Source organism: Pipistrellus hanaki, assembly GCF_964339955.1.
Source record: "Pipistrellus hanaki genome assembly, chromosome: 18".
Taxonomy (NCBI): Eukaryota; Metazoa; Chordata; class Mammalia; order Chiroptera; family Vespertilionidae; genus Pipistrellus; species Pipistrellus hanaki.
In genome coordinates this window covers 23,461,204-23,486,678 of record NC_140520.1, presented here as the reverse complement: position 1 = coordinate 23,486,678, position 25,475 = coordinate 23,461,204, and the positions used below count along the sequence as shown (strand labels likewise).

The 25,475-nt window shown below is 33.9% G+C and overlaps 1 protein-coding gene across 1 annotated transcript in view; it reads right to left on the bottom strand.

Moving 5' to 3' along the window:
- The window catches only part of SWT1 (SWT1 RNA endoribonuclease homolog), a 60,236-nt gene that overhangs the window by 20,494 nt on the left and 14,267 nt on the right, over nt 1–25,475 (bottom strand). The window contains exons 8-16 of the mRNA XM_084866583.1: nt 25,018–25,119; nt 24,497–24,685; nt 20,367–20,460; nt 18,317–18,462; nt 15,332–15,495; nt 13,700–13,838; nt 10,186–10,334; nt 7,933–8,120; nt 6,392–6,523 (exon numbers count right to left, since the gene is read on the bottom strand). Of these exons, the coding sequence (XP_084722709.1) occupies nt 6,392–6,523; nt 7,933–8,120; nt 10,186–10,334; nt 13,700–13,838; nt 15,332–15,495; nt 18,317–18,462; nt 20,367–20,460; nt 24,497–24,685; nt 25,018–25,119 (1,303 nt within the window). The remainder of the gene's footprint in view (nt 1–6,391; nt 6,524–7,932; nt 8,121–10,185; nt 10,335–13,699; nt 13,839–15,331; nt 15,496–18,316; nt 18,463–20,366; nt 20,461–24,496; nt 24,686–25,017; nt 25,120–25,475) is intronic.

Genomic DNA, 25,475 nt, shown 5'->3' with positions numbered 1-25,475 from the left:
TGCATATTACCTCTTTATTAAATAGGAAGGATGAAGAAAGGTTTATTAGTATGTAAACATAATTCATATATATTACTGTTACAATCAAAATAAATCAATACTTATTATTTCTTAGAAATAAAATACACATTATAGGACTGGCTATAAAACTTGTTATCCTCAAAGAATGTTTTGAGGTAAACCGGGCCACAAACGGACTAGACAATCTTTATTAAAATACACTCTTAGGGCTGTACTTCCACTTCATTATGTTCTATGAATGCCGAGTTTGGGAGAATGGAATTTGGCCTGGTATTTTAAAAAGTTGCCAACTTTTACTAACTAAAAGTACTGCTTATTGGAAATAGAAAATAAAATGGAGAGAAATGGATTATGGACTTTTATGCCTTAGTAATTCCCCACACAAAATTCTTGAGAGGTCAGCCTTTCTCATTGTTTTCTTCTTATACCAGTATGAAGACAAAAGACTCTTTGAATGAAAGTCCTAAAATTACCCTTTGATAGCAATTTTGAAAAAGAATAACAAAATGAAAGAATTAGCCCTTAGAGGGGGAAAAAATACTTTTCAGTAAATGGCTAATTTTTCTTTATAAATATATCTACATTTGTCCTTTAAAAAAAAAATTCATAACAATCAATAAGTATTTATCAAATGCATACTATTTTTCAAATATATATTATTCTAAGAGCTACAGAATATAAAAGAAAATTAAAAGACACAGTTGCCTATCTTCAAGTTGTTTATTATTGTTGAAATTTCGCTTTAGAATTTTGGAATCAGAATTAGGGAATAGGTATATGAAGTAGGATTTAATATGAAGCTCACAGACCACTTACAAACCAAGTCTGATCTGAATGTACTTTGGTTTCTTTCCTAACAGCATCAACAATAACACATAATGTCTTATTGAACACTTACTCAAAGTCTGACACTCCTTTTAACACTCTAAATTAGTTATGTGACTTTGATCAAGTTATCTACTTTTCTGCACCTCAGTTTATTTTATTTTATTTTATTTTTAATATATTCTATTGATTTTTTACAGAGAGGAAGGGAGAGAGATAGAGAGCTAGAAACATCGATGAGAGAGAAACATCAACCAGCTGCCTCTTGCACAGCCCCTACTGGGGATGTGCCCGCAACCAACGTACATGCCCCTGACCGGAATCGAACCTGGGACCTTTCAGTCTGCAGACCAATGCTCTACCACTGAGCCAAACCAGTTTTGGCTGCACCTCAGTTTCTTAATGAGGAGAAATTTAGCTTTATTTCATGTAAAAAAAAAAAAATGACCTGTAAAGTTGAAGATAAAGGAAAAAATAACAAAAAAGCTCATCTATCAGTATAAACATATTACAAAATAAACTTGGAGGCAAAAAGTACTGTTAGCAGTAAAGAGAACCAATTCACCAGGAAGATATACCATAACCTCAAAATATATAAAGCAGATGTTGACTGCACTACAAAGAAATTGCAAAGCTCACAAATACAACTGGAAATTTCAGCATCAATCATAGAACTGGTCAGAAAAAAATTAGCAAGAACTTAATCTAATGGACACAGAGAACCCTGTGCCTTAAAAAATAGAGGAAGAAAACAAAAAGGAATCAGATGATACCAGTTGAAATAATGAGTTTCGTTTAAGCACAGTATGAGCTAAAAATTCACAACTGAACCAAGAAGAGAGGTAAGGTTGAAAGTACAGTACTATTCATAAAGAGATTGGAGTAGATGAGATCACAAATGGAGAGCATAGAGGGATGTGGTGGTGATAGAATACATCTAGGATAAGCCTGGAAAACTCACTGCCAAAGCATTAAGTATACCAAAAGTTCCTGAAGTAACCATTACATTTCTCTTAGGTTAGAAGATTAATATTTACCTTCAACAGGTATGGCAGGAAAACATGGTTGTAAGGTAAAGATAATAACAGCATTACTGTAGAACTTTTTGTTGAGTCCTCAGAAAGATCTAAGAAGTTGCCTTGGAGAATTTTTCAGAAACACCAGGGGCCCTTTAGGGGGTTATAAGAGCATCCCTCAAAAATCTCTCTATTAACCAAGACTTCCAAAAATGTCAAGGGCATTGCCCAATCCAGTTTCACAGGGAACCTGAGGCAGAGAGAAGGCTTTTATTTCAAAGGAAGTTGTGGTTGTGATTTTCGTCTAAAGGAGTGAACCCCAATAAGAGTCATAGAAAACAGTTTTGTCGTGGAATGTTCTGGTAAAAGTACCACCACTTGAACTAAACAGGATAGAGAAAATATGAAATGGAAAGAGGTCTTTGGACTCTTCCTACCTTTTACGGGAAAGAACAGGCTACTCACTCCGCTGCAGTTCGCTTTTTTTTTTTACGGTAAAAGTCAAGGCCAAAATTAAGAACCAAACGAGCAGTCAAGAGCAGCTGTAAATAATTCTCAGGCAGCAGGAATGAGCTCTAATCAAGGAAGTGGCAACATATGCCAGACTGGATTTTAGATTTACTCGAGATCCCCTGTGCCTCTTATTTCCCTCCTTTTTAATGTGAAGGTGCACAGTAGTTATCTTACGTCTGTCTTGATATTATGTGTTGGGAGTTGGGCAGGGGACTAATTTGTGTCTAGTTCACAGCAGTTAAGTAGAGGAATGGTACTCAAGGAGCTGTACCTACAGGAGCTACTCCTAAGGGCCCTCTGGCTCCACCACACCCAGCCCAGATTTAAGTGGTGAGGTCTTAGCCTTTAAGCTAATGTCACAATGGGATAAGACTGGGAGTCTTAAGAAGGTATGCGTATATTTTGCTAATAGAAGGGGTATAAATTGCTGTGGTCAGAGAGCAGATTGTATGTTGTACAATATGTTACATTGTATTTTCCAAGATGGCTGCACAACATGTTTTTCTTACAATGTAACAATGACATTCCTCCTCCTGTCAACAGTAGATTATATGTTCCCTCTCCCTGAATCTACTTAGTCATGTATTCATTAGCTTTTAAAAATATATATAGCCCTAGCTGATTTGGCTCCGTGGATAGAGCATTGACCTGCAGACTGAAGGGTCCTGGACTGACATGCTGACCTAAGAATTCAGGGTTCGATTCCAGTCAAGTGCACATGCCCAGGTTGTGACTCAACCCTTAGTAGGAGGAAGAAGACAGCCAATTAATGATTCTCTCTCATCATTGATGTTTCTTTCTCTCTTTCCCTCTCCCTTCATCTCTGAAATCAATAAAAAAATAAATCAATAAAAAAAATAAAAGAAAAAGAAAAAAAAGAATTACTGCTATAGCCAAAACCGGTTTGGCTCAGTGGTAGAGCGTCGGTCTGCGGACTGAAAGGTCCCAGGTTCGATTCCGGTCAAGGGCATGTACCTTGGTTGTGGGCACATCCCCGGTGGGGGGTGTGCAGGAGGCAGCTGGTCAATATTTCTCTCTCATCGACGTTTCAAGCTCTCTATCTCTCTCCCTTCCTCTCTGTAAAAAATCAATAAAATATATTTTAAATAAATAAATAAATAAATAAATAAAAATAAAAAGAATTACTGCTATAGAAAATTCTTAAAATTTTTTTATAGAGCCCTAACCTGTTTGGCTCAGTGGATAGTGTCAGCCTGTGGACTGAAGGGTCCCAGGTTTGATTCCAATCAAGGTCATGTACCTTGGTTGCAGGCACATCCCCAGTTGGGGGTGTGCAGGAGGCAGCTGATTGATGTTCCTCTCTCATCGATGTTTCTAACTCTCTATCCCTCTCTTTTCCTCTGTGTAAAAAAAATCAATAAAATATATTTTTAAAAAGTTTATAGAGATAGGGAGAGGGAGAGATAAAAACATCGAGGAGAGAAAAATATTGATAGGCTGCCTCCTGCACACCCCCTACTGGGAATCGATCCTACAAAGTTGGCATGTGCCCTGAGTAGGTATCAAACCAGTGACCTCTTGTGTGCATGGGATAATGCTCATCCAACTGAGCCACACCAGCTGGGCTTCATTAGGTTTTTAGAGAAGGTTCTTTCTATCAAGTCCTACTATAGCCTAGAGAGAACGTTTTCCATATCTGAGCATGTAGAAGGAAGACAGGTCAGTACCTCTGTTGGTGGTAGACAGTTATGATAGTGGCAGCATGAACCAGTCACCCAGAGCCTAGGTAAGACATAGACCTGAGGAAGTGTAGAAATCTGTAAGGAATACTGGTAGGTATATAAACAATGGTCCCTTCCCAAATAGACCATTCTGTCACAGAAATATCTAAGTTGAAGAATTGGCAATTAAATTTCTAAACGTGAAATTCTATTTAAAATGACTTTCAATAAAAAGTTAAAAATGTATGGGTATGAAAATATGTTGGCCCAGGTTATAAGAAGTTATACCTCTACAACTTCTCTGAATATTTACACATTTAGGGGGAAAAGTTAATTCCTAATTAATGGTACTGAAAATAAGCTGAATTTTCTTTGTTTTGAGGACAGATGGTTCCTTGTACTAATTAGGCCCTGAGCTTAACTATGTAAAGGAAGAATAGTTATTACACACTGAAAGATGCCTCTAATTCTACACACCAAGTATTTTACAGGATCACATCCACTTCCCTTAATTGTTTACAATTATTTCCAAGCAATCTGGAGGAACTGTTGACTTTTAAAAATAATTATAGTAATCATAAATTCGGCTCTAAAGTATAGGGCAGTGGTCACCAATCGGTGGTCTGTGGACCACTGGTGGTCCGTGAGGTTCGGATGGTTGGTGACCGATGTATAGAGGACACCAAGACACAAAAAGTTTCAAAATGCATTAAAAATCCTTTTCTTTTTGCTCCTCCAGTCCTTCCAACAGCACTGAAATGAAGTATGTAAAGTGTATCCCTAGCCGGTTTGGCTCAGTGGATAGAGTGTTGGCCAGCATATTGAAAAGTCCCAGTTTTAAGTCTGGCCAAGGGCACATGCCCGGGTTGCAGGCTCAACCCCAGTAGAGGGCATACAGAAGGCAGCCTATCAATAATTCTCTCTTATCATTGATGTTTCTATCTCTCTCTCCCTCTCCCACCCTCTCTGAAATCAATAAAGAAACATATATATTTTTAAAGTATGTAAAGTGTATATTAAATTTTATAAATACCTAGAGTGGTTTCTCGGATCTACATATTCTGACTAAAAGAGAAACACCAATAAACAGCATGATCTGGGACAGACAGCACTGTTCTGAGTTGGACTTAATCTTTTATATTATTGAAAAACAGTCTTGAGGACACTGATTGCATCACTTCTCACTAGGAGCAGATGATTGGCCTGCCACGGTGTTAAAAGTTCTTTAGAGGCACAAAGAGATAAGACTAATCCTAAAGTCTAGTATATACTCTATACCCTTTGTACAACTACTCTGTAGGATGGAATTAGAACTGATCATCTGGCTTTATCAAACATATTTACTACATATTTACTGTTTCAGTTAAATTATTATAACAGCCCTTATTTAGCACCTTTAATTGATTTTCCCCCAGTTGCATTATTTTACTGATGCTTAACCCCACTGATTTATTTACTCAGTCATTTATTCCATCTGCTTCACTAAAAATGTAGTGCTTGCTGCTTTTAGCATTTCTTAAAATAAGACTTAACAGCAAGGAATATACAGTATTGAGTAAAATATTCTCTCCAATGTAATCATCACATTCTCTGAAGCAGCTAAATCATCAGTGAATCTAAAAAGCTGCTGTGATTATAGAATTCCTTTTCCCAGAAATCATGTATGGTTATACCAGTATATGTTTTGTTCCCATGTTAAGATTGGGTAAGAAAATTCGTTTTTTAGAGGCTTAATAAGCAAAAGACATGTAAATGACATACTAAAAGGTGCAAACTTCTTATTAATAGTGCCCTCTACTGGTAGTTCTGATACACTTACTCTAGGAGACAGGATTTGTTTCTTTAAGTGTGGCCTCCCACCACCTGCACAACAAATTCCCTGGAAAGCTTGTTAAGAATACAATTTCCGCCATAGTGGTAGAGCGTTGGTCTGTGGACTGAAAGGTCCCAGGTTCGATTCCGGTCAAGGGCATGTACCTTGGTTGCGGGCACATCCCCGGTAGGAGGTGTGCAAGAGGCAGCTGGTCGATGTTTCTCTCTCATCGATGTTTCTAGCTCTCTATCTCTCTCCCTTCCTCTCAGTAAAAAATCAATAAAATATTTAAAAAAAAGAACACAACTTCCTGCTTTTACAAAATGTCTACAGATGTGATTTCTATAATTCTGGGGTAATATCTACTCATAACTGCAAATCTACTTTCTCCCTCCCTATATAGATACTATATTAGTTTATAAAACTTGCGACTCTGAAAAAGCTGATACACCCAGAAGAAAGAGAGAAGTAATAAATAAATAAAAGTAATAAATAAAACTTTAAAATTAATTCATATTTACCTCTGAATTCCCTCAAGAATATTCTTTACAGCTGCCATTAACTTTTGAAGATATATAAATGCTTCTTCAAATGATGGTATTTTTGAGCAAGTCAGAGCTGAATTTGGGCCCAATCTTTGAAAAACATCTGTGCTGAAATAGAGAAAAAGAAAAGATACTCATATGTACACCTGCATATTTACATGAATCCAAATATTTCCATTTCTTATGCATAAAATATTTATAACTGATCTCTCACAATGCTGATATATTTAAGTCATTTTCTTCTAAGAGTTTTATAATTATAGTTCTTATATTTAGGTCATCTACCCATTTTAAGTTAAGTCTAACTTCATTCTCTTGCATGTAACTATTGAGTTATCCCAGCACTATTCTCTTGCATGTAGCTATTGAGTTATCCAAGCACTATAAGACACCATTCTTTTCCTATTGAATGGCTTTGGCATCTTGATTGAAATCAACAGACCATAGGTGTTTGCATTTATTTCTGTACTTTCAAGTCTATTCCATTAACTTATGTGTCCATTTATGCCAATAGCACACTGTTTTGAATACTGTAATTTTGCAGTAAATTTTGAAATTGGGAAATATGAGTCCTCCAACTTTCTTGTTAAAACTTCCATTCCATGAACATTGGATTTTTCCATTTATACAGATCTTTCTTTCAAAATATATTTTGTAGTTTTCAGTGTAAAAATTTTGCACCTTCTTGATTAAATTTATCCCTAAGTATTTTATTCTTCTTGATGATAATATAAGTAGAATTGTTTCATTTCCTTTTTGGATTGTTCATTGCTAGTGTATAGAAATACAACTGGTTTTGTGTATTTATTACTTTAAAAATAAAAACCATAAACTTATTTAGAACACATATCTTTTAAAATTTTTTATACATTTAATGCCTAGACATCATATAAAATATGAAAAATTCAGTAAAAGGAAGGAAATATGTAATACCATAGTCCACCAATTAGAGATAAGCATTATTAATTTCCATGAGGTATTAATCACTAATAGCACCCAATACTTACCCAAATTCCTCACAAACAGAAAAGACGCAAAAACCTAAGCTGGTGTGCTATAAGTGCATAACTGATTACTGAATCACGAGAGCACAGAGCAAAGAGATGGCGGTTACTATGTGCGTAGGTGCTCTAGTTGTTTCAGAAGAATGACAGTGCATGGGGTCTACTGGAACTTCAAATGAGCATCTCTACATGAAAGGGTCAAGCATAAGTATTTTGAGAAATTCTACAGTGACTCAGATACTCAATCAGGCATGAGAATCACCGAAGTAGGCTCTAATAACTTGACACAGATAAAGCAAGATAAGCACTTTTCACTTATATTATCCAGAACTCTTGAGGTAATTCTGATGTACACCCCTATTTGAGCATCACTGTTTTTAAGGTACCAATTTGACACAAGACCCTCAATAAGGTAATCTAGTTAATTAAACTCACAATTCAGATCTAACTGTTCAATGAATAACGGTAATGATGGCAAACCCTAAAATTCAAAACTTCTTAGAAATTTAGTACCTGTTCTCATATATTGTAATCCAAACACTCTCTAAGATAGACCAAATTTCTTGATGCCTGTTGGGTGTGGGGAGACGAACGCCCGAGAAATCAGTGATTTCTTGGTTGTCAGATTTCATTGGAGAAGTATCTTCTTGCTTTTTACCCGCTGTATTTTCTGAAGGATTTTGATTACGTTTTGCCTTGACCTGGAGAAATAAGTATTACATAAAATGCAGCTAGTTCTTCATTAGTGAGAGAAAAAGAAGGCCAATTGTGCTCCCAAAGGTTCTAGCTTTCTGGAATGTTCTGACTATTCTCTATCTTTTGATTCCATACAGAATCAAATGTATTTTGATTGTATCAGAAATGTATCAGAACAAAAAAAAATTCCCTTTTTCATTTATATCAAACAATATTTCTAATCTATTTATTATAGTGACCTCTTTTAGCTAATATGCTAGTATTTTAATACTGTTTGAACTCTTCTGCACATATGATATTGAAATAGAGAAAGGACATTTGGGATACAATGATAAATTGGTATATGTAAGCCTCCAAGCTCCTAATTTTTCATTAAGAAAAATGAAATTCTGAGGGCTGTAAAAAGAAAAAATCAGGATAGAATATAAGCTTTATCCTATTGGCAATGGTGAACCACTAAAGGCTTCTCAAGAAATGATATATTCAGAACAGCAGTCAAAGACAAACTAGAACAGCCGAAACCAGTTTGGCTCAGTGGTAGAGCGTCGGTCTGTGGACTGAAAGGTCCCATGTTCGATTCCGGTCAAGGGCATGTACCTGAGTTGCGGGCACATCCCCAGTAGGGGGTGTGCAAGAGGCAGCTGGTCGATGTTTCTCTCTCAACGACGTTTCTAGCTCTCTATATCTCTCCCTTCCTCTCTGTAAAAAATCAATAAAATATATTAAAAAAAAAAAACAAAAAAAAAACAAAAAACAAAACAAAAAAAAACAAAGACAAACTAGAACAGAAAAAAATGGAGGCAAGAAACTGATTAGGCCTTGGCCAATGTGGCTAGTTGGTTAGGCATCATCTGGAGCACCAAGAGGCTGCTAGTTCAATTTCAGGTCAGGGCCTGGGTATGGGTTTAGTCCCTCGTTGATGGTGTACATGAGGCAGCCCATTGATGTTATGCTCTCACATCAATGTTTCTCTCTTCTCTCTTCCTCTCTCTTTAAAAAGCAATAGGATATTCTTTAAAAAAGACAGAAAGCAAGAAGCTAGTTAAAAGGCTACTGAAATAATCCAGGAAAGAAATGCTGAGAACTTGAACTAGATAGGGAGCCAAGCCTTCTGCTTGCTCTGTGGTGGCAGCATTTCTGTTGGGATTTATTTATCTTCTATAATTGAAACTTTGTAGTCTTAAGCAAAGGCCTGGGCCGGCCGGGGTGTGCAGAAAGCTTGGCTTCCTCCATTGCCGAGGAAACCCAAGCCTCCCTCCTGCTTTCTCCATGGCCACAGCCATTTGGTTGGGTTAATTTGCATACTCATTCCTGATTGGTTGGTGGGTGTGGCTTGTGGGTGTAGCAGAGTGATGGTTAATTCGCATATTATTCTTTTATTAGATAGGATATATATAAATATAAATATATATGTATATGTATATATGTATATATATGTATTTAGGAGTAAAGGGGATTCACATCTTCAATGTACTTTCTAAGAGTTCAGAAAAAAGTGTGAAAGATAAGGTAGGTAAGAACACAGGGAAAACAATAAAGCAAATGTGATAAAATGTTAGCATTGAGGAATCCGGGTAAAGGATATATATGGGAATTCTATGTACTACTCTTGCAATATTTTGTGTAAATTTGAAATTATTTCAGAATAAAAAGTAAAACAAGAACAATATTTTTGAACACCACCCCCAGAAATTTGATTCAGTTAGGTTTGAGAGGCTTGGCACCTGCATGTCTAAAGAAATCCAAAGTATTTTGATGCACATTGTGGTCTATTGGTCTACAGCACTGGGTAATGAGTATTCAAATAACAGTGCATAGCTTTCTTCTATCCAATAAATAAAATAATTAAAATCCCACAACTGCTGTGATACTACTTTCATACAACAATGTGTTTTATAACTTGTAATAAGAACTGCTTACTCAACATTCAACTCACTTTTTATTTTACTTAATGCCTTCTGTAGGTTAGAATAAGTGAAAATTAAAAAAGCCTTTATCTACTGTTGTCTGCTAAATACATTTAAATGTATGTGATTAGCTACTCTAAACGGCATTCCAAAGGCATCTTACCTCTGCCAATGTTTGGAGAAGTTTGTTTACTTGAGCAAAGGCCTGTGGAAGAACACCATCATAATTTGACCTTGTACTGAAAGCATGTAATAGGCTTTGAGAATCCTGGAGTAGGAATTTCACTGTCGTAAAATCTACTGCACTGTTAGCTGGGAAAAGAAAATTAGAAGAAAAAAAATGTTTTTGGAAAACCAACCTAATATTAATTATGAGACTTAAGAAGAATACACATTTACATCTATAAGTCACTCCTAATTTATCTCTCTGGTATAAAAAGCAGCAATTAGCCGACACCGGTTTGGCTCAGTGGTAGTGCGTCAGTCTGTGGACTGAGAGGTCCCAGGTTCGATTCTGGTCAAGGGCATGTACTTTGGTTACGGGCACATCCCCAGTAAGGGGGTTGCAAGAGGCAGCTGGTCGATGATTCTCTCTCATCGATGTTTCTAACTCTCTATCCCTCTCTCTTCCTCTCTGTGAAAAATCAATAAAATATATTAAAAAAAAAAGAAAGAAAAAAAAAGCAGCAATTAAACAGACTTAATGACAAAGTTCTTGGAGGTGATTCTGCTATTCTGTATTTAGATTCTAGGAGTTGCAGCAACATGGTTAATTCAAAGACATACTATTCAGAAAAGAGAGCCAATCATCAAACAAATAAGTTAAACTACAGATTTTTCAAAACTGAGATTGTTTCACATACAAATTACTATGGAGGCATCAGAAGAGTCACACTTTGGTAGCAAGCACATTAGTTATATGTGGTACCTCTCATAATCAATCCAGTTATTATATTGTACATAATGATTTACCTTCAAATTCCATTACATGAAATATAATTCTAGCTTTCTCTCTGTGTATGGCATATAGCAAAAAGTAAATAATTAGGGTAAAAATAAGCTTGAGGCAAAAGAAGCTAGCAGATTTTTCCCATGTAAATTAGCAAAGTGAGTTCATCTACTAGTATAAGTAATTTAAAAATATAACTTTCTCTCAAGAAACTAAAATTACATTAAGATCTCAAACCAATTAGGAGAGATGGTGACAGTAATTTCAAAGATTTAAAAAGTATGAATAATGAGATTAGTAAGTAACTTTCTAATGTCACCAAAACCAAAATAAAAAGAATTTTTCCATTAAGATAAAATGCTACTATCAATTTTTTAAATGTGTTTTTTTTCTTTTCAAATTATTTTTTTCTTAATTCTTTTTTTTTTATATATATATTTTTTACAGAGAGGAAGGGAGAGAGATAGAGAGCTAGAAACATTGATGAGAGAGAGACATCAACCAGCTGCCTCCTGCACATCCCCTACCGGGGATGTACCCACAACCAATGTACATGCCCTTGACCGGATTCGAACCAGGGACCCTCCAGTCCGCAGACACTCTATCCACTGTGCCAAACCGGTTTCGGCATTTTTTTTTCTTAATTCTTTATTGCTCAAAGTATTATATGTTTTCTTTTTACTCCATTGATCTCTCCCCAGCTGTACCGACCCCCCGATACTAACAATTTTCAAAGGCATTCAAAATAACCATTCTACAATGTGTTTTATTTAATTTCAGCTTCAGCGACTGTTATATTCAGAAACACCAGCACTGGCACTAAGAGTTAAAAAAAAAAAAATAAAGAATTCCTCTGTATCATTTATACAGCAAGTGTTTGCTCATGAAATACTGAAAGGTCAAATGAAAATTAAAGATGAAATTTAATAATTAATTAGAGAATATTCAGAAATTCTAATCTCATGTGATAGTAACAGCCAAGCTTCTAGCTTTCCTTTTACCAAACAAATAGTATATTTCCTTACAAAACATTTTCAATTATTCTTAAAGTCAATGACTAGTTTAAATTCCTGTGGGAAAAGAGAGATGGGAGAAATGCTACACACAGGATAGCATGGAGATCCCATGAACCTAGGAAACTCCTGAGGAGGAGAAACTGGGTACAACTTCTTCTAAAGGTGCTTCTCCACTTTGGTCTATGTTCATTAGGACATAAAGAATTAATCACTTTATTTCTGTCTTAAAAAATTCTTTACGAATATTATGAGCGAAAGAAAAATAACAGTGATAAAGTCAGTACCTAGACACAACATAAAAAGAAATCTATGTGACTGAAATAGTTTAGTGCTCATGTAAGAACAATAATTATTTAAGGCAAAGTTAATATGGATAATAAGTCAGACAAAGCTACTGGTCATTTTCCACACAATTTTCTATGAATTTGATCCAAGGATTCCTGTTTGGTATACCGAAGTTAAACATATATGTATATTCAATAGGGAGGTTACTATTAAAGATAGTAAACAAAATCTGATATTCTCTTATTCAGAAAAATCTTAGAGCAGAAGGCACTTTTACCATTCTATTAATATTCTTCACAAGTCAGTAAACATTAGGCATCAGATTCTTCTAGACCAAAGATCAATAAATAATGCACTTAAGGATTCTAAAAATTATTTTTAGCAAAAGAAGCAGCTACTGTCTCTTCACTTCTTTCCCTATTGCCAATGAGAGCTGCTGCCTACTACCTCTAAGCTGTGTGCAAGAGAAAACACTGCCCACCCCTGGAAAAAACAGACAAATGGAAGCTAGTAACTCAATACCCCATTTCTGAAACCACTAGTAAATCTTATATATTGTAAAACTGCTTTGAAGTCATGTCCAGCATATTGTGCCATGTCCCTTATATAATAACTAGAGGCTTGATCACCCTTAACTGCCCTCCCCTGCCAGCCCGATCACCCCCAACTGCCCTTACCTGCTGGCCTGTTTGCACCCAATTGCCCTCTCCTGCTGGCCTGATCGCTCACAACTGCCCTCCCCTGTCGGCCATCTTGTGATGACATGAGGGCATTATGTGAGGGTGTGAGGACCACCTAGGCTTTTATTAGTATGGATATCCCTAATAAATAACTTTAGAGTTAAACACAATGCCTGAAAAGTGTTTTTCTTTAAAAATTGTAACTGTGAAAAATAGGTATTCATGCAAAATCTACCTTGTATAAGTCATAAGGAGCTGACTAGGCACTTTAAATCCCCTGGGTTTTATTTTGCTTTTTAAAGGTATAGCACTACAAATCTAGCTGTTTGACTTTGGACAAATCATTTATACCCTCTCAGGGTTAGTTTCCTTGACTATAAAACATGGGCTTTAATAACATTAGATGAGTGCTTTTCACATCTTTTTCTTCTTATCAGAGAAACATTATTTTCATATCCTACATGGCATCTCCATATATAAGTAGATAAAAGAAAGCTGCTTCGCTAAGGCTGGGGTTGAAGGCCAAAGGCTCACCACTTGCCATGCTCCCATCAACCTCTCCACCTTTGATTGGGAAAGCAATTTGTGTCAGCTCTATGCATTCAGCTGCCACAAATTCCCTTTAGATATGAGAAGTATAAGTGATTAAGAATTGACAAAATTTTTATTAATTTATCTTCACATTCCATGGACTATGTCTGCTAGTCTCACTTTAACATTGATGAAAACAAAATAAAAGATTCATACCTTTACAGAGACTGTCATATAAGCTCTCAACAGTTAAAAGCAAGCTCTTTTCCATAATTAATCCAAATACAGCCACCCAATGTTTTTTAAAGCATTGTATTAAATGCATTAGAGTCCACGGTGGTTTCAAATACAGCATCTAAAAAATATTTAGAAAAAAATCAGCATATACTGATTTTTTTTATTATTCCTATTATTTAAAAAAGTAGTTTACCCTAAAACAACACAGGTTAGAGCTTAGCAGGTCCAGTTATATGCACAGTTTTTTCAATAAATACGTACAGTACTGTAAATATATTTTCTTAATATTTTTTCTTCAACTTACTGTATTGCAAGAATACAGTACATGATACATGTAACATACAAATTATGTGTTAGTTAACTGTTTATGTTCTCAGTAAGGCTTCTGGTCAACAGTAGGCTATTAGCAGTTAAGTTTTTATGGAGTCAAAAGTTACATGTGGATTTTCAGCTGCCTGAGTGGTCATCATCCCAAAACCTCAAGCTGTTCAAGGGTCAACTGTACCTATTCAGGAAAACCAATATATATTTCTAAGAAAAATATAATTAGTTGAATTCCTTTTAAACTAAAAGATGTGTTATTCAAAGCCAAGCATAATCTTAAAATGATTCCATTACAAATTCCTTTGTAAAACTGATTATCAGTATTAATCCTTATAATTTCAGAAACTACATGTGCAAAAAGAAAACATAGTTCTAATGAAAAACATAATTTTGATTAACAAAGATCAATAATCTTTTTAACATGGTCATTTCTGAGGAATTCAATCTAATTAGTTTCATATAATTGGTATAAAAAATCATTATAGAAAAAAGTTGCCAATTATAATTGACACCTGCTATACTCTGACAAAGACGTTTATAAAGAAGACTGATCATTTAGTACTACAAAATGTCAGCATGTCCTTCATATAAAATTACTGTCTATTATGAAATATGCACTTTAAGTAAACCGTTCTAGAATGTTATCATTTTTTCTAATTTTGATAATATAATCAAGAGCAAATACATAAGCAAATATTAGTATTTAACCAAATATCTGGAATAGACACAATTTACAATTGATGGGGATAATGTTTCTCCTAGCTATAGATGTAAATAGCAAACAAGCATTAAACAAAAAAAGCCACCATTGCCAAATATGGTATTTTACTGACCGGAGAAAAGATGTAAATCTAAAGACAATTCAAAATATCTTGCTAATATGATCAAATTTATACTGATTCTCATATTTATGTGACATAACCAAAATATACCTTTCTTTTCCTGAATACATCTTACTTAGGGGAATACCCTATACAAGACATTTTGACTCAAACTAATATGAGATAAACTTTCTGAAATCAAATGAAGCTTCATGGGGGCAAAGTGTCTGACACAGTAGATGCACAATAAATATTTGTTCACTAAATGACTAATAAAATATACTATGATACTAGCCCTAATCTTTTGGAAATGTCTACCATTTAATTTTTAAATGTTATTTCAAGAAAAAATATAATGTGATATAGATTATTACTATAAAGTTTACCGGGAACTATTTCTTAAAATAGGTAACCAATCTTTAGCAATAAAAAAGAACTTTTTAACTAATAAAGTTGAAATAATCACCTCCATCCAGAGGTTTCCAAAAGCAATTTTCATTTCTGTTTCTAATATTGAAGATAAGGCTGTTCCAAGAGATTTTTCAAGATCAGATACTATGCCTTCAAGTAGAATGAGCAGTCCAGAATTTGCAGATTCTTCCTCATTACTCTTTCCCAAAGGTGTTTGCTCTTTAAAACAATTATAAGCTTTTTTTAGGACACTAACAGTAAATATTTTACATATGTAATTAGTATTTGGCCATAAATAATAAGCATTTTATGTATATAATTAGTATTTTAATTACCTATAAAACAAACTAATAATTTTTTAAAATATATGTTTTTATTGATTTCAAAAAGGAAGGGAGAGAGAGAGAGAGAGAAAAACATCAATGATGAACCCTAGCCAGTTTGGCTCAGTGGATAGAATGTTGGCCTGCGGACCAAAGAGTCCTATGTTTGATTCCAGTCAAGGGCACGAACTTCGGTTGCAAGCTCCTTCCAGCCTGGCCCTGGTCAGGACTCATGCAGGAGGCAACCAATCGATGTGTTTCTCTCACATCAATATTTCTCTCTGTATTTGCCTCTCTCTAAAAATCAGTAGAAAAATATCCTCAGGTGAGAATTAAAAAAAGAAAAAGAAAAATCAATGATGAGAGAGAATCATTGATCTGCTGCCTCCTGCACGCCCTCTACTGGGGATTGAGCCTGTAATCAGGGCATGAGAGGACTCTAATCATGACCTCCTGGTTCATAGGTTGGCGCTCAACCACTTGGCAACAAGGGTTGGCACCAATACTTTAAAATCAGTATTTAGAAATATGTATCTCTAGTATCATTGTTTTAGATGCAACATAAACCATATTATATTAGAAAATGCTTTAGTTTTTTGACAAAAGGCAACTAAACAGTGTCACTGAAATAAAAATTTAAGAAATGTGTGTGTCCAGGGCCAGTGTGGCTCAGTTGTTTGGGGCATCATCCATACACCATGGGTGGGGAATCTTTCTTCTGCCAAGGGCCACTTGGATATTTATAATATCACTAATGGGCCATACAAAATTAGCAACTTAAAAATTAGCCTGCTGTATTTGGTCAAACATTTTATTAACTCATCCCTAAGGCCTTGCAAGGCCAGACCAAATGATTTGGGAGGCCTTTTATGGCTCACAAGCCCCACACCTGCCGTATACCAAAAGGTCACGCATGGGTTTGATTCCCAGTTGCGGCACATAGCTAAATTTTGGGTTTGATCCCTGGCCCCAGTTGGGGTGCATTTGGAAGGCAATTGGTCAATATTTCTCTCTTTCTCTCTCTCCCTTCCTCTGTTCCCCTATCTCTAAAAATCAATGAAAATGTTCTCAAGTGAGGATTAAACAAAAGAAATGTGTGTGATATTTTTAACTACAATTTTGGTTTTATTTTTTCAAAAAGAAAAATCATGAGAATGCTTTGATTCTGTGTATAGTAGAAAACTAAGAAGTATGGATCAAAATATGTTTTCTTCCAAAAAGTAGTATATTTTCCAATTGAAGCTCACGTCAATAAACTGTTTTGAAATGACCAAAACCTCTGATTTAACTATTTTTATGCTCAACCCTTTTAAAATGAGTTTTGTTATTTTTATTTATATTATTTCATTGATACCTGAAAACAACTACAATTTCTTTATGGTAAAATTCAAAATATTAACTGGCTTATCTCTATAAACACAAACTAAGGATTTAAAATAATAGTAATATAATGGGCAAAATAAAAGCATGGTACCCCCCAAAAAACTATAAACTTAAATGTCCTGCCAAGACCGGTTTGGCTCAATGGATAGAGCATCGGCTTGGGGACTGAAGGATCCCAGGTTCGATTCCGGTCAAGGGCATGTACCTTGGTTGCGGGCATATCCCCAGTAGGGGGTGTGCAAGAAGCAGCTGATCGATGACTCTCTCTCATCGATGTTTCTAGCTATCTCTCTCCCTTCTTCTCTGTACAAAATCAATAAAATATATTAAAAATAAATAAATAAATAAAATGACCTATTATGCTTTCTAAATGGCATTTTCAATATTATGACTAAAGAAATTTTACTACCAGAAAGGTCAAATAAGCAGCAAATGTATATATGAATTTTTGTACCATTTTATATAAAAGTATAGACAATATTAGAGATTTCAATAATTATTTTCCCCACAGAGGGAAAAGGTAGTATGTGTTTTTAAATTATGTCAGGCTTAATATAATACTCCATCTAATATCACACTCTATTATAAAACAAAATGTTCTGGGGGAAAAATATTATTCTGGTCAGGGAAAAAAGCTTTTGCTTTCTTAACAGTTAATTTAAAAAGAACTAGTACTAGAGCCAAGTTTTCTATTATTGAGTTTTTACAGTATTAATAGAAGGCTATGAATATGAAGCTAATTTTAAAAAGGAACTAAAGCCCAGCTGGTTGAGCATCAATCTATGAACCAGGAGGTCAAGGTTCAATTCCCAGTCAGGCCACATGCCTGGGTTGCTGGCTCGATCCCCAGTGTGGGGCGGGCAGGAGGCAGTTGATCAATGATTCTCTCTCATCATTGTTTCTATCTCTCTCTTTCTCCTTTCCTCCCTGAAATCAATAAAAATATATTATTAAAAATTAATAAGTAAAATAAAGAAACTAAATAGATCTACTTCAAATGAATATGTCCCAAAGCCACTATTAACTTAAAAAGTATACTCTGCAAGGTACAAAATAGTATGCACAAAATAATTATAAATCTGTAAACTTGCTTGTGTGAGTGAACAATAAACATTCAAGTTAATTTATACAAAGTATATGTAAAAGACAATACTGTTAAGTTTTCTTTTGGATTATCATTGTAATTTTCATCCATTTCTACCATCTATGTGAGCAAATATCACCAATGTTATTTTAAATGTACAAGATAAAAATTTTATATATAATTACAACTGTTATCAATAATCTTAGTATATAAAATAAGATACATTTCTAGTTATTCATAGTAATATTACCTGCTTTCAACTGTTGCTTAGATGCACAAGGCTGATGACATGTAACTGTGTTTAGAGACACATTTAAGAACTCTGCACTCAATTCTTCTTTACTGAGTGACTTCACACCACTTATTAGGCCTTTGTTTCTTAAATTTCTATCATCCCTATGGTTGGTTAAAAAGAAAAAAAATATTTTATTTTTTATTTTTTTATAAGATAAATCACATGGCAGCTCAAAATACTTAGGATCTAATCAGAGGTTTGTAATTCTCAGCATATATATTAATAAGTGATCAATTTTTTTAAATAGGGAAAATAAAAGAATTAACACACAATTGAATCACATCATATGAGCTTTAGAGAATATTAATTATTACATATTGAGTGCTCAAATTTACCTAATCTAAACTCAGAATGATTAGCATATTAATAATTTTATTTCAGTCTTCAACAAACTGAGATGAAATTTTGTAGGTTAAAAAAACAAAAAAACACAATTTAAAACCTAGAAATAGAAATCTGTGATGTTTCCTTTAATACCAAAAAGAATAACTATCTTTAAAGAGAGCTAAAATAATAACTGACAAGCCCCATAACAAGAAAAATCTTAGGGCCATTCATTTTCACTCAATTTCACAGAGAATTTAAGCATGATCATGAAACTGTAAATACTCTGTTTTACAGTGATTAGAATTCAGACTAAAATGGGAAGTTAAAACTTTTCTCAGTTCTTTCAGAGCCGTTCGCTCTCTTTTGTTTTTTGAATTTTTATAAAACTTTATTTGAGCTAAACAGAGGATATGCCTAGAAGCAAGATCTCAACAGACTGAGATAAATGCTTCCCAGAGCCTTTTCTCATACATGATGAATGCAATCTTGGTTAGCATTATGGCAGTTTCACCTCAGAGCTAAGTTATGAAAACAATAGTTGAGAATGGAGGAAAGCAAGGAAGAGGAAGAGAGAAGGGGAAAAAACCTCTGAGATCACACTGTATAGTATGCACTAAGTCTTTCATATATAATATGTGACTAAATACAATAACCTCATGAGGCAGGTATTCTTCCTCTCCTTCTATTTTACACAGAGGAAACTAAGTTAAGCAACCTTTCAAAGACACAAAGCTGATAAGTGGTAGATCCAAGACTCCAATCCATGCACCAAGGACACAACTATAATACAACGAAAATGACCCCTATCTCATGGACCAATTAATTAACCTTCTTGCCACATAACTAAAAATTGTCAGATTCTTATTTCTAAACTATCTCATTGGGATTTTAAACTGATATTTCCCTGCTTTTCAAAAGTTTTCTGAATATTATATATAAATTAAATTGAAATGAAACTCATCTACTTGAGATTTAAATCTTTCATAGCAAAAATGTGAGATAGTACAGCATGGGGAATGTAATTAATAATACTGTATTGCATATTCAAAAAGTGCTAAGAGAACACATCTTAAAAGTCTTCATCACAAGAAAAAATATTTTTTATAATTATGTATGGTGATGGATGTGCTAATGACTTAATTTGGTGATAATTTAATAATATAAAAATGTTGTACACCTGAAATTAATATACTATGTGTCAATTATACCTCAATAAGAAGAAAAAAAGAAAAGAAGGAATCTTGGTCCCCAACATATGTCATCAGTTTGACTCAAAGAACCTTATAAAATTCGAAAAAAGAACATGAAGTATAATTGAATATGCTTACTGGCAGACTTATATAGTATACATTTTTTTAAGTCCTTGATATGATAGATTCAGTATGATTTTTTAAAATTCTTTGGTACAATCTGCTACTTTTTAAAATATATTTCTATTGATTTCAGAGAGGAAGGGAGAGATAGAGAGAAACATCAATGATGAGAGAGAACCACTGATTGGCTACCTCCTGCAAGCCCCACACTGGGGATCGAGCCCATACCCTGGGCATGTGCCCTTGACTGGAATCAAACCCAGAACCTTTCAGTTCACAGGCCAACACTCTATCCTCTAAGCCAGACCGTTTAGGGCCAATTTTTACTACCTTTTAATAAAAGAATAAATGACCATTAAACTTACGTGCACAGAATAACAAGAGAACTAGGGAATAATTCCTGGTATTGAAGGCAGCATTTTAATACTCGATCATCATTGTTCTCATCACTGAATCCATCTGCAAATTTAGTAAAAACAATTATCATTCAGCACACTAGAAACCTGGGTACTGTACTTATATACCAAAATCTGAACTGTACTTATATACCAAAAGCATCTAAAACAAAAAAATCTTTGAAAATAAAAGGAAGATATAACATAGCAAAACAATACCTTAAGAATTTTGGATCTAGAACTCAGGTAGCATCTAGTTGTGAGTTTGAAAAAGTTTTCAGTTTTCTACTAAAATGGAATAAGATATACCTATTAATAAACTCCAGAAAATATGATCAGGGCTAGAAACCAAAAGCTATGAATTCTAGTCTCAATTCAGTCAATTAGAGATTATTAGTAAATTATGATTATATCATGTTTAAAATGATGCCAACTTAAAAGAGATCTGTAAAGATTATGAGTAACTATTCTACCAGCAACAGAATCACTTTCATGGGCCTGCTTCTCCTTATTCTCTAAAGCAGTAACATTTAGAGATGTACAGGAAAAGGCAGAGAACACAAAAATAATCTCTAACAAATGTTTATCAGAGGCTGACAGGGTGTCCTCTGACATTCTTCTAGATTTAAAGCAGGTGGTAAAAGCTTGGTTTTTGTAAAAATATTGGAATGTGCAGAAATAGAACCAAAAACATTGCTTCTCCTAGGTCCTCAGCCTACCTGCTTCAGAACTCCCAGGGTGCTTGCGAATATTAGAGATAGCAGGACCATACTCTCAGACCCACTTCTGGATAATAATTTTTGGAGTCTGGACCCAAAGACTGATTTAAGCACTTAGGAAGTCCCTTACACACTAAAATTCAAAACATACTAGCCAATTAGCAATGTTACCAGATTATGTTTTGTTTTCCTCAAACTTTACCATGATACTTAGTCCTCTGAACATTCAAATGAGAAAACTCATTCATTCCTACAACAAATACTTAGGTCACTGTGCTAAGTAATTGGATATGCAAAGACAAACTCTTTAGGAGCTCATAATCTCATCGAGAAGTCTAGACATAACTCAGCTGATCTCAAAACATGAGCCTGAAGGAGATTTAATTCAATTCTTTAATCAGACAACCAGTGAGGCAGACAGACATATATTAAAGCAGCCAATTTTCCTTCTTTTAGCTCACAGAGAAAATACCACAGTAATGCAAAGTAGGCAGCTCGAAATCATTAGATGAGTTTAAGTCACTGAATCCACAGACAAAAGAAGGTTTAAAAGTTATAATGTACTGTTCTAAAGGTATCAAAGTTCAAGAATATCTATCTGTTCTACCACTTTTTCTAGGATACATAGGGCTGGAAAACACACCTAAAACCACAATATTCATGAAATATTTATTCAATAAGTTTTAATTTTATGTCATTAATATTTTTCAAAATATAGCATTCTTTCATATACTATAGTATTAAATGTAACTTCAATTGTTAGACAGGTTGTTTCAAATGTTTTGCTGTATAAATGATGCTGTGATGAACATTTTAATATAAATCACTATGAGCATCTCGGATTATTTCTTTAGGATATATTTCTAGGAAGAGAATTATATTTTTAGGCTTCTTGATATACACTGGTAAATGCTCTCCTGAAAAGTTACTAATTCATAATTCCCAAAGTACTAAACCAATGTAAATGCTCCTACCAGGTGTTGGGGAAAAGTAACTTTCTAAATTTAGAAGCAATAAAAAGAAATTTTAAAAAAAGTTAAAGAAATTAACAACATTCAAAATGACCAACAGACAGGGAGATATATGCAATAAACAAAAGACTAACTACATTTCTTCCTTTTTTGAATTACCTAATACTAATCTTCATTTACTTGGGGAAAGGCATATTTAGTTTTTTTAATCAATATGTATAAGCTTTTCATATAACATGGATAGAAGAATTAGCACTACTTGAGGCCATAAACCATTAGGTACTTTATATATCATCTAACATAATTACACAAACAATCTATTATTATATCTACAACCTTATAACTAAAAGCAACTTAACAAAACTAAGGTCAAATAAGATTCAAATATTAAAGTGAAACGTGGAGTTCAAGGAAGACACCCAGAAACTGAAACAACACAGAAGTTTAAGATAGCTACAATGATTTATCCTCCTTAACCATCAAAAAGCACAGGCTGAAGAGGCCAAAGCATTAAAAAAGCACATGAAAATGGAAAAGTCAAAAGAAACATAATAAGCATCTAAAAATACTAAGAATGGCCAAAATATTTCTTCTCAAATGAACTCTTCTAAACTAATTATCAAAGCTAATCTAGGAAAGAAATTTCTATCTAGAACAAGTGGTTAATCTGTGTCTCATTTCCTCATCAGTAAAATGGGGCCAATATGACTATATTCCACAGTACTATAAAGCATGAATGAGATGTTAGGTTTAAAACTTTTGGAAAAGGGTCTGGAAGATAATGGACATAATTATCTATATTCTTATATAATCAAATATCATTTGTATCAACAAACTAAAAAAAAGATTAAGTAAGCAAAATTCCTATCACCAGGACTTTTCGGAAATGATGGATTACATAAGGGGTTAATTTTGTTAATTGTGTGGTTGTTTAAAAAAGAATCTTATCTGTTATCAACACATACCTCAGTATGTATGGGTAAAAATAATATGATATGATATTTGGAATTAATTTCAAACTATTATAGAAGTTCCAGGAGTTAGGGAAGAAGAGAAAAAGTGATGAGAGATTCTAAAGAAGAATGGCAAATGCTGAAAATTGCTGAAAATGAGTGATAAGTACAAAGGGATTCATTATATTATTTTCTCTATTTCTGCATTTGAAATTTTGCATAATAAAAAGAAGAAAAAGACCATCGGTGTTCAATTTAATGTATTCAAACATTTTAATATTTTTTAAACTCTATTAATGGATACTTATTTGAGATTTTCCTTTGAAGGTTCTTCAACAAATCATATGAAATTCCTATTTAGAGTATATAAGTATTGTACTTGGAATATACTAATAAATATTTATAAATGAAATGAATAAATGAATGGTGGAGGCCCTTTTTCTTCAGACTAAAGACTAAACAGCTGTGCCAAAAGCCTCTCAGCATTAATATCATAATTATATTCCTACTAGAATGAATTCTTTCATATCTTGTGGTAAATATGGATATATAGTAGACAATATAAATCCATGATATTTATAACAATGTAAATCTTAATATATAAATAATTCTGAATTGGTAAGAAACAAATTTTTAAAGAATTAAATAAATCTTCTAAATGGATGTATAAACTCTAAAGAGGCAACAGTGTTCTTTATACACACATTCCTCCACCAAAAAAAGTTCTATTAAACATAAAGGCTCCTAAGGCTAAAGTGATATAAAAATGAATTAAACTAATATGGAAATAAATCAAATCATGAGAAAACCTACAGACCTTTATTAAAAAAGACACTTCCCTAATACGGATTCTAACAAACTAGAGGAAGACAATGCCTGCCTCGATACTGCACTAACGGCATGTAATGATAGATAAGCAACCTAGATCACTTATAGGTCTTATCACTTATAAATGGTATTGTTCTTATTATATTTTTGTATTTTTTAATTTTATTTTTTAATGAATTTGAGAGAGAAACACCAATTTTTGTTGTTCCACTTATTTATGCTATGCATTCATTAGCTGATTATTGTATGTGCCCTCACCGGGATCAAACCCGCAATCATGGCATAATGGGGATGACACTCTATTGAATCAACTGAGTTACTCAGACAAGACAATAATAGTATTTTTTTAAAAGAATCCAAAGTAGTATATTATATACAACTATGTACATAGAACCATATGTCACTATCTGTAAAATATAGACATAACCTAAGAAGATCTAGGAGAAGCATAAAACTCAAAATCAAAGACCCCCAATCTAAGCCTAATAGAATACCCAACCAATCACTATGTCCTGCCATTTTACATGGCAATGGTTATAAATTTTTTATAAGTTTTGCACCATTTCCCTCCAGTAATGAATCAGTCCCAACAAATCTTAATCAGGAAGTACACGAGAGAAAATACCTACAAAGTTTTTGAGATGCAAGTTGTATTGATTGACCCCAGAGTTTTCTATCTTGACTTTTGAGACTGTCATTGATGAAACGAACCGCAGGTATAGCTTTGTGCTGGGCATATTTCAGTAGTTTTCCCGCCTTCATACGATCTAGCTCTTGTACAACTACCCAGGGAATTATTAACACAAGCCTGTCAAAGCCTAAAAAAATAAAGATGTCATAGAAGTCAAGAAATATTTAGTTACTAAATCACATATAAAAAATGGAAATAAAAAACAGATGTGTCAAAAGAATATTACAAAAATAAATACTATTGAAGATGAAAGAAGAGTCCATTTAGGTCTAGGTTAACCTTAGAAGGATCTTTTTTTTTTTTTAACTTAAGCTGATTATGCTTAATATATGCTTAATATATGCTTAATAGTATATCCAGAAAGAAATGTGCTGGGGGAAGGAGAAATACCCATATCACTGTTAACATAAAATATCAACTCAAATAAAGTCAGAATCAGTAAATATATTTCATAAATACCTGGGATTTCTGTTGTCTTCAAAATTCTAACAAATTTGAGATGATTCATCAGAATATTTGTATCAATAACAATTAGAAGATGTTTGTCTGAAGCAGTATTTGCTAGAGAAAAAGAGCCAAGTAAGGATTTCATAACACTTAAAACAGACTTCTTTAAAAACTAAAATTTTGATGTCATAGAACTTTGATAGCATTAAGAGAAAGAAGTCCTTCAGACAACAATTCTTAAAAGAAGGAACAGTAATAATTAATAATCTACAGTAGAATATTATAAATTGTCTATGGCTTAATTTATAGGGCCATTGTGAGAGAATCAGGTTAATATACATGAAAACAGCCGAAACCGGTTTGGCTCAGTGGATAGAGCATTGGCCTGCGGACTGAAAGGTCCCGGGTTCGATTCCGGTCAAGGGCATGTACCTTGGTTGCGGGCACATCCCCAGTAGGGGATGTGCAAG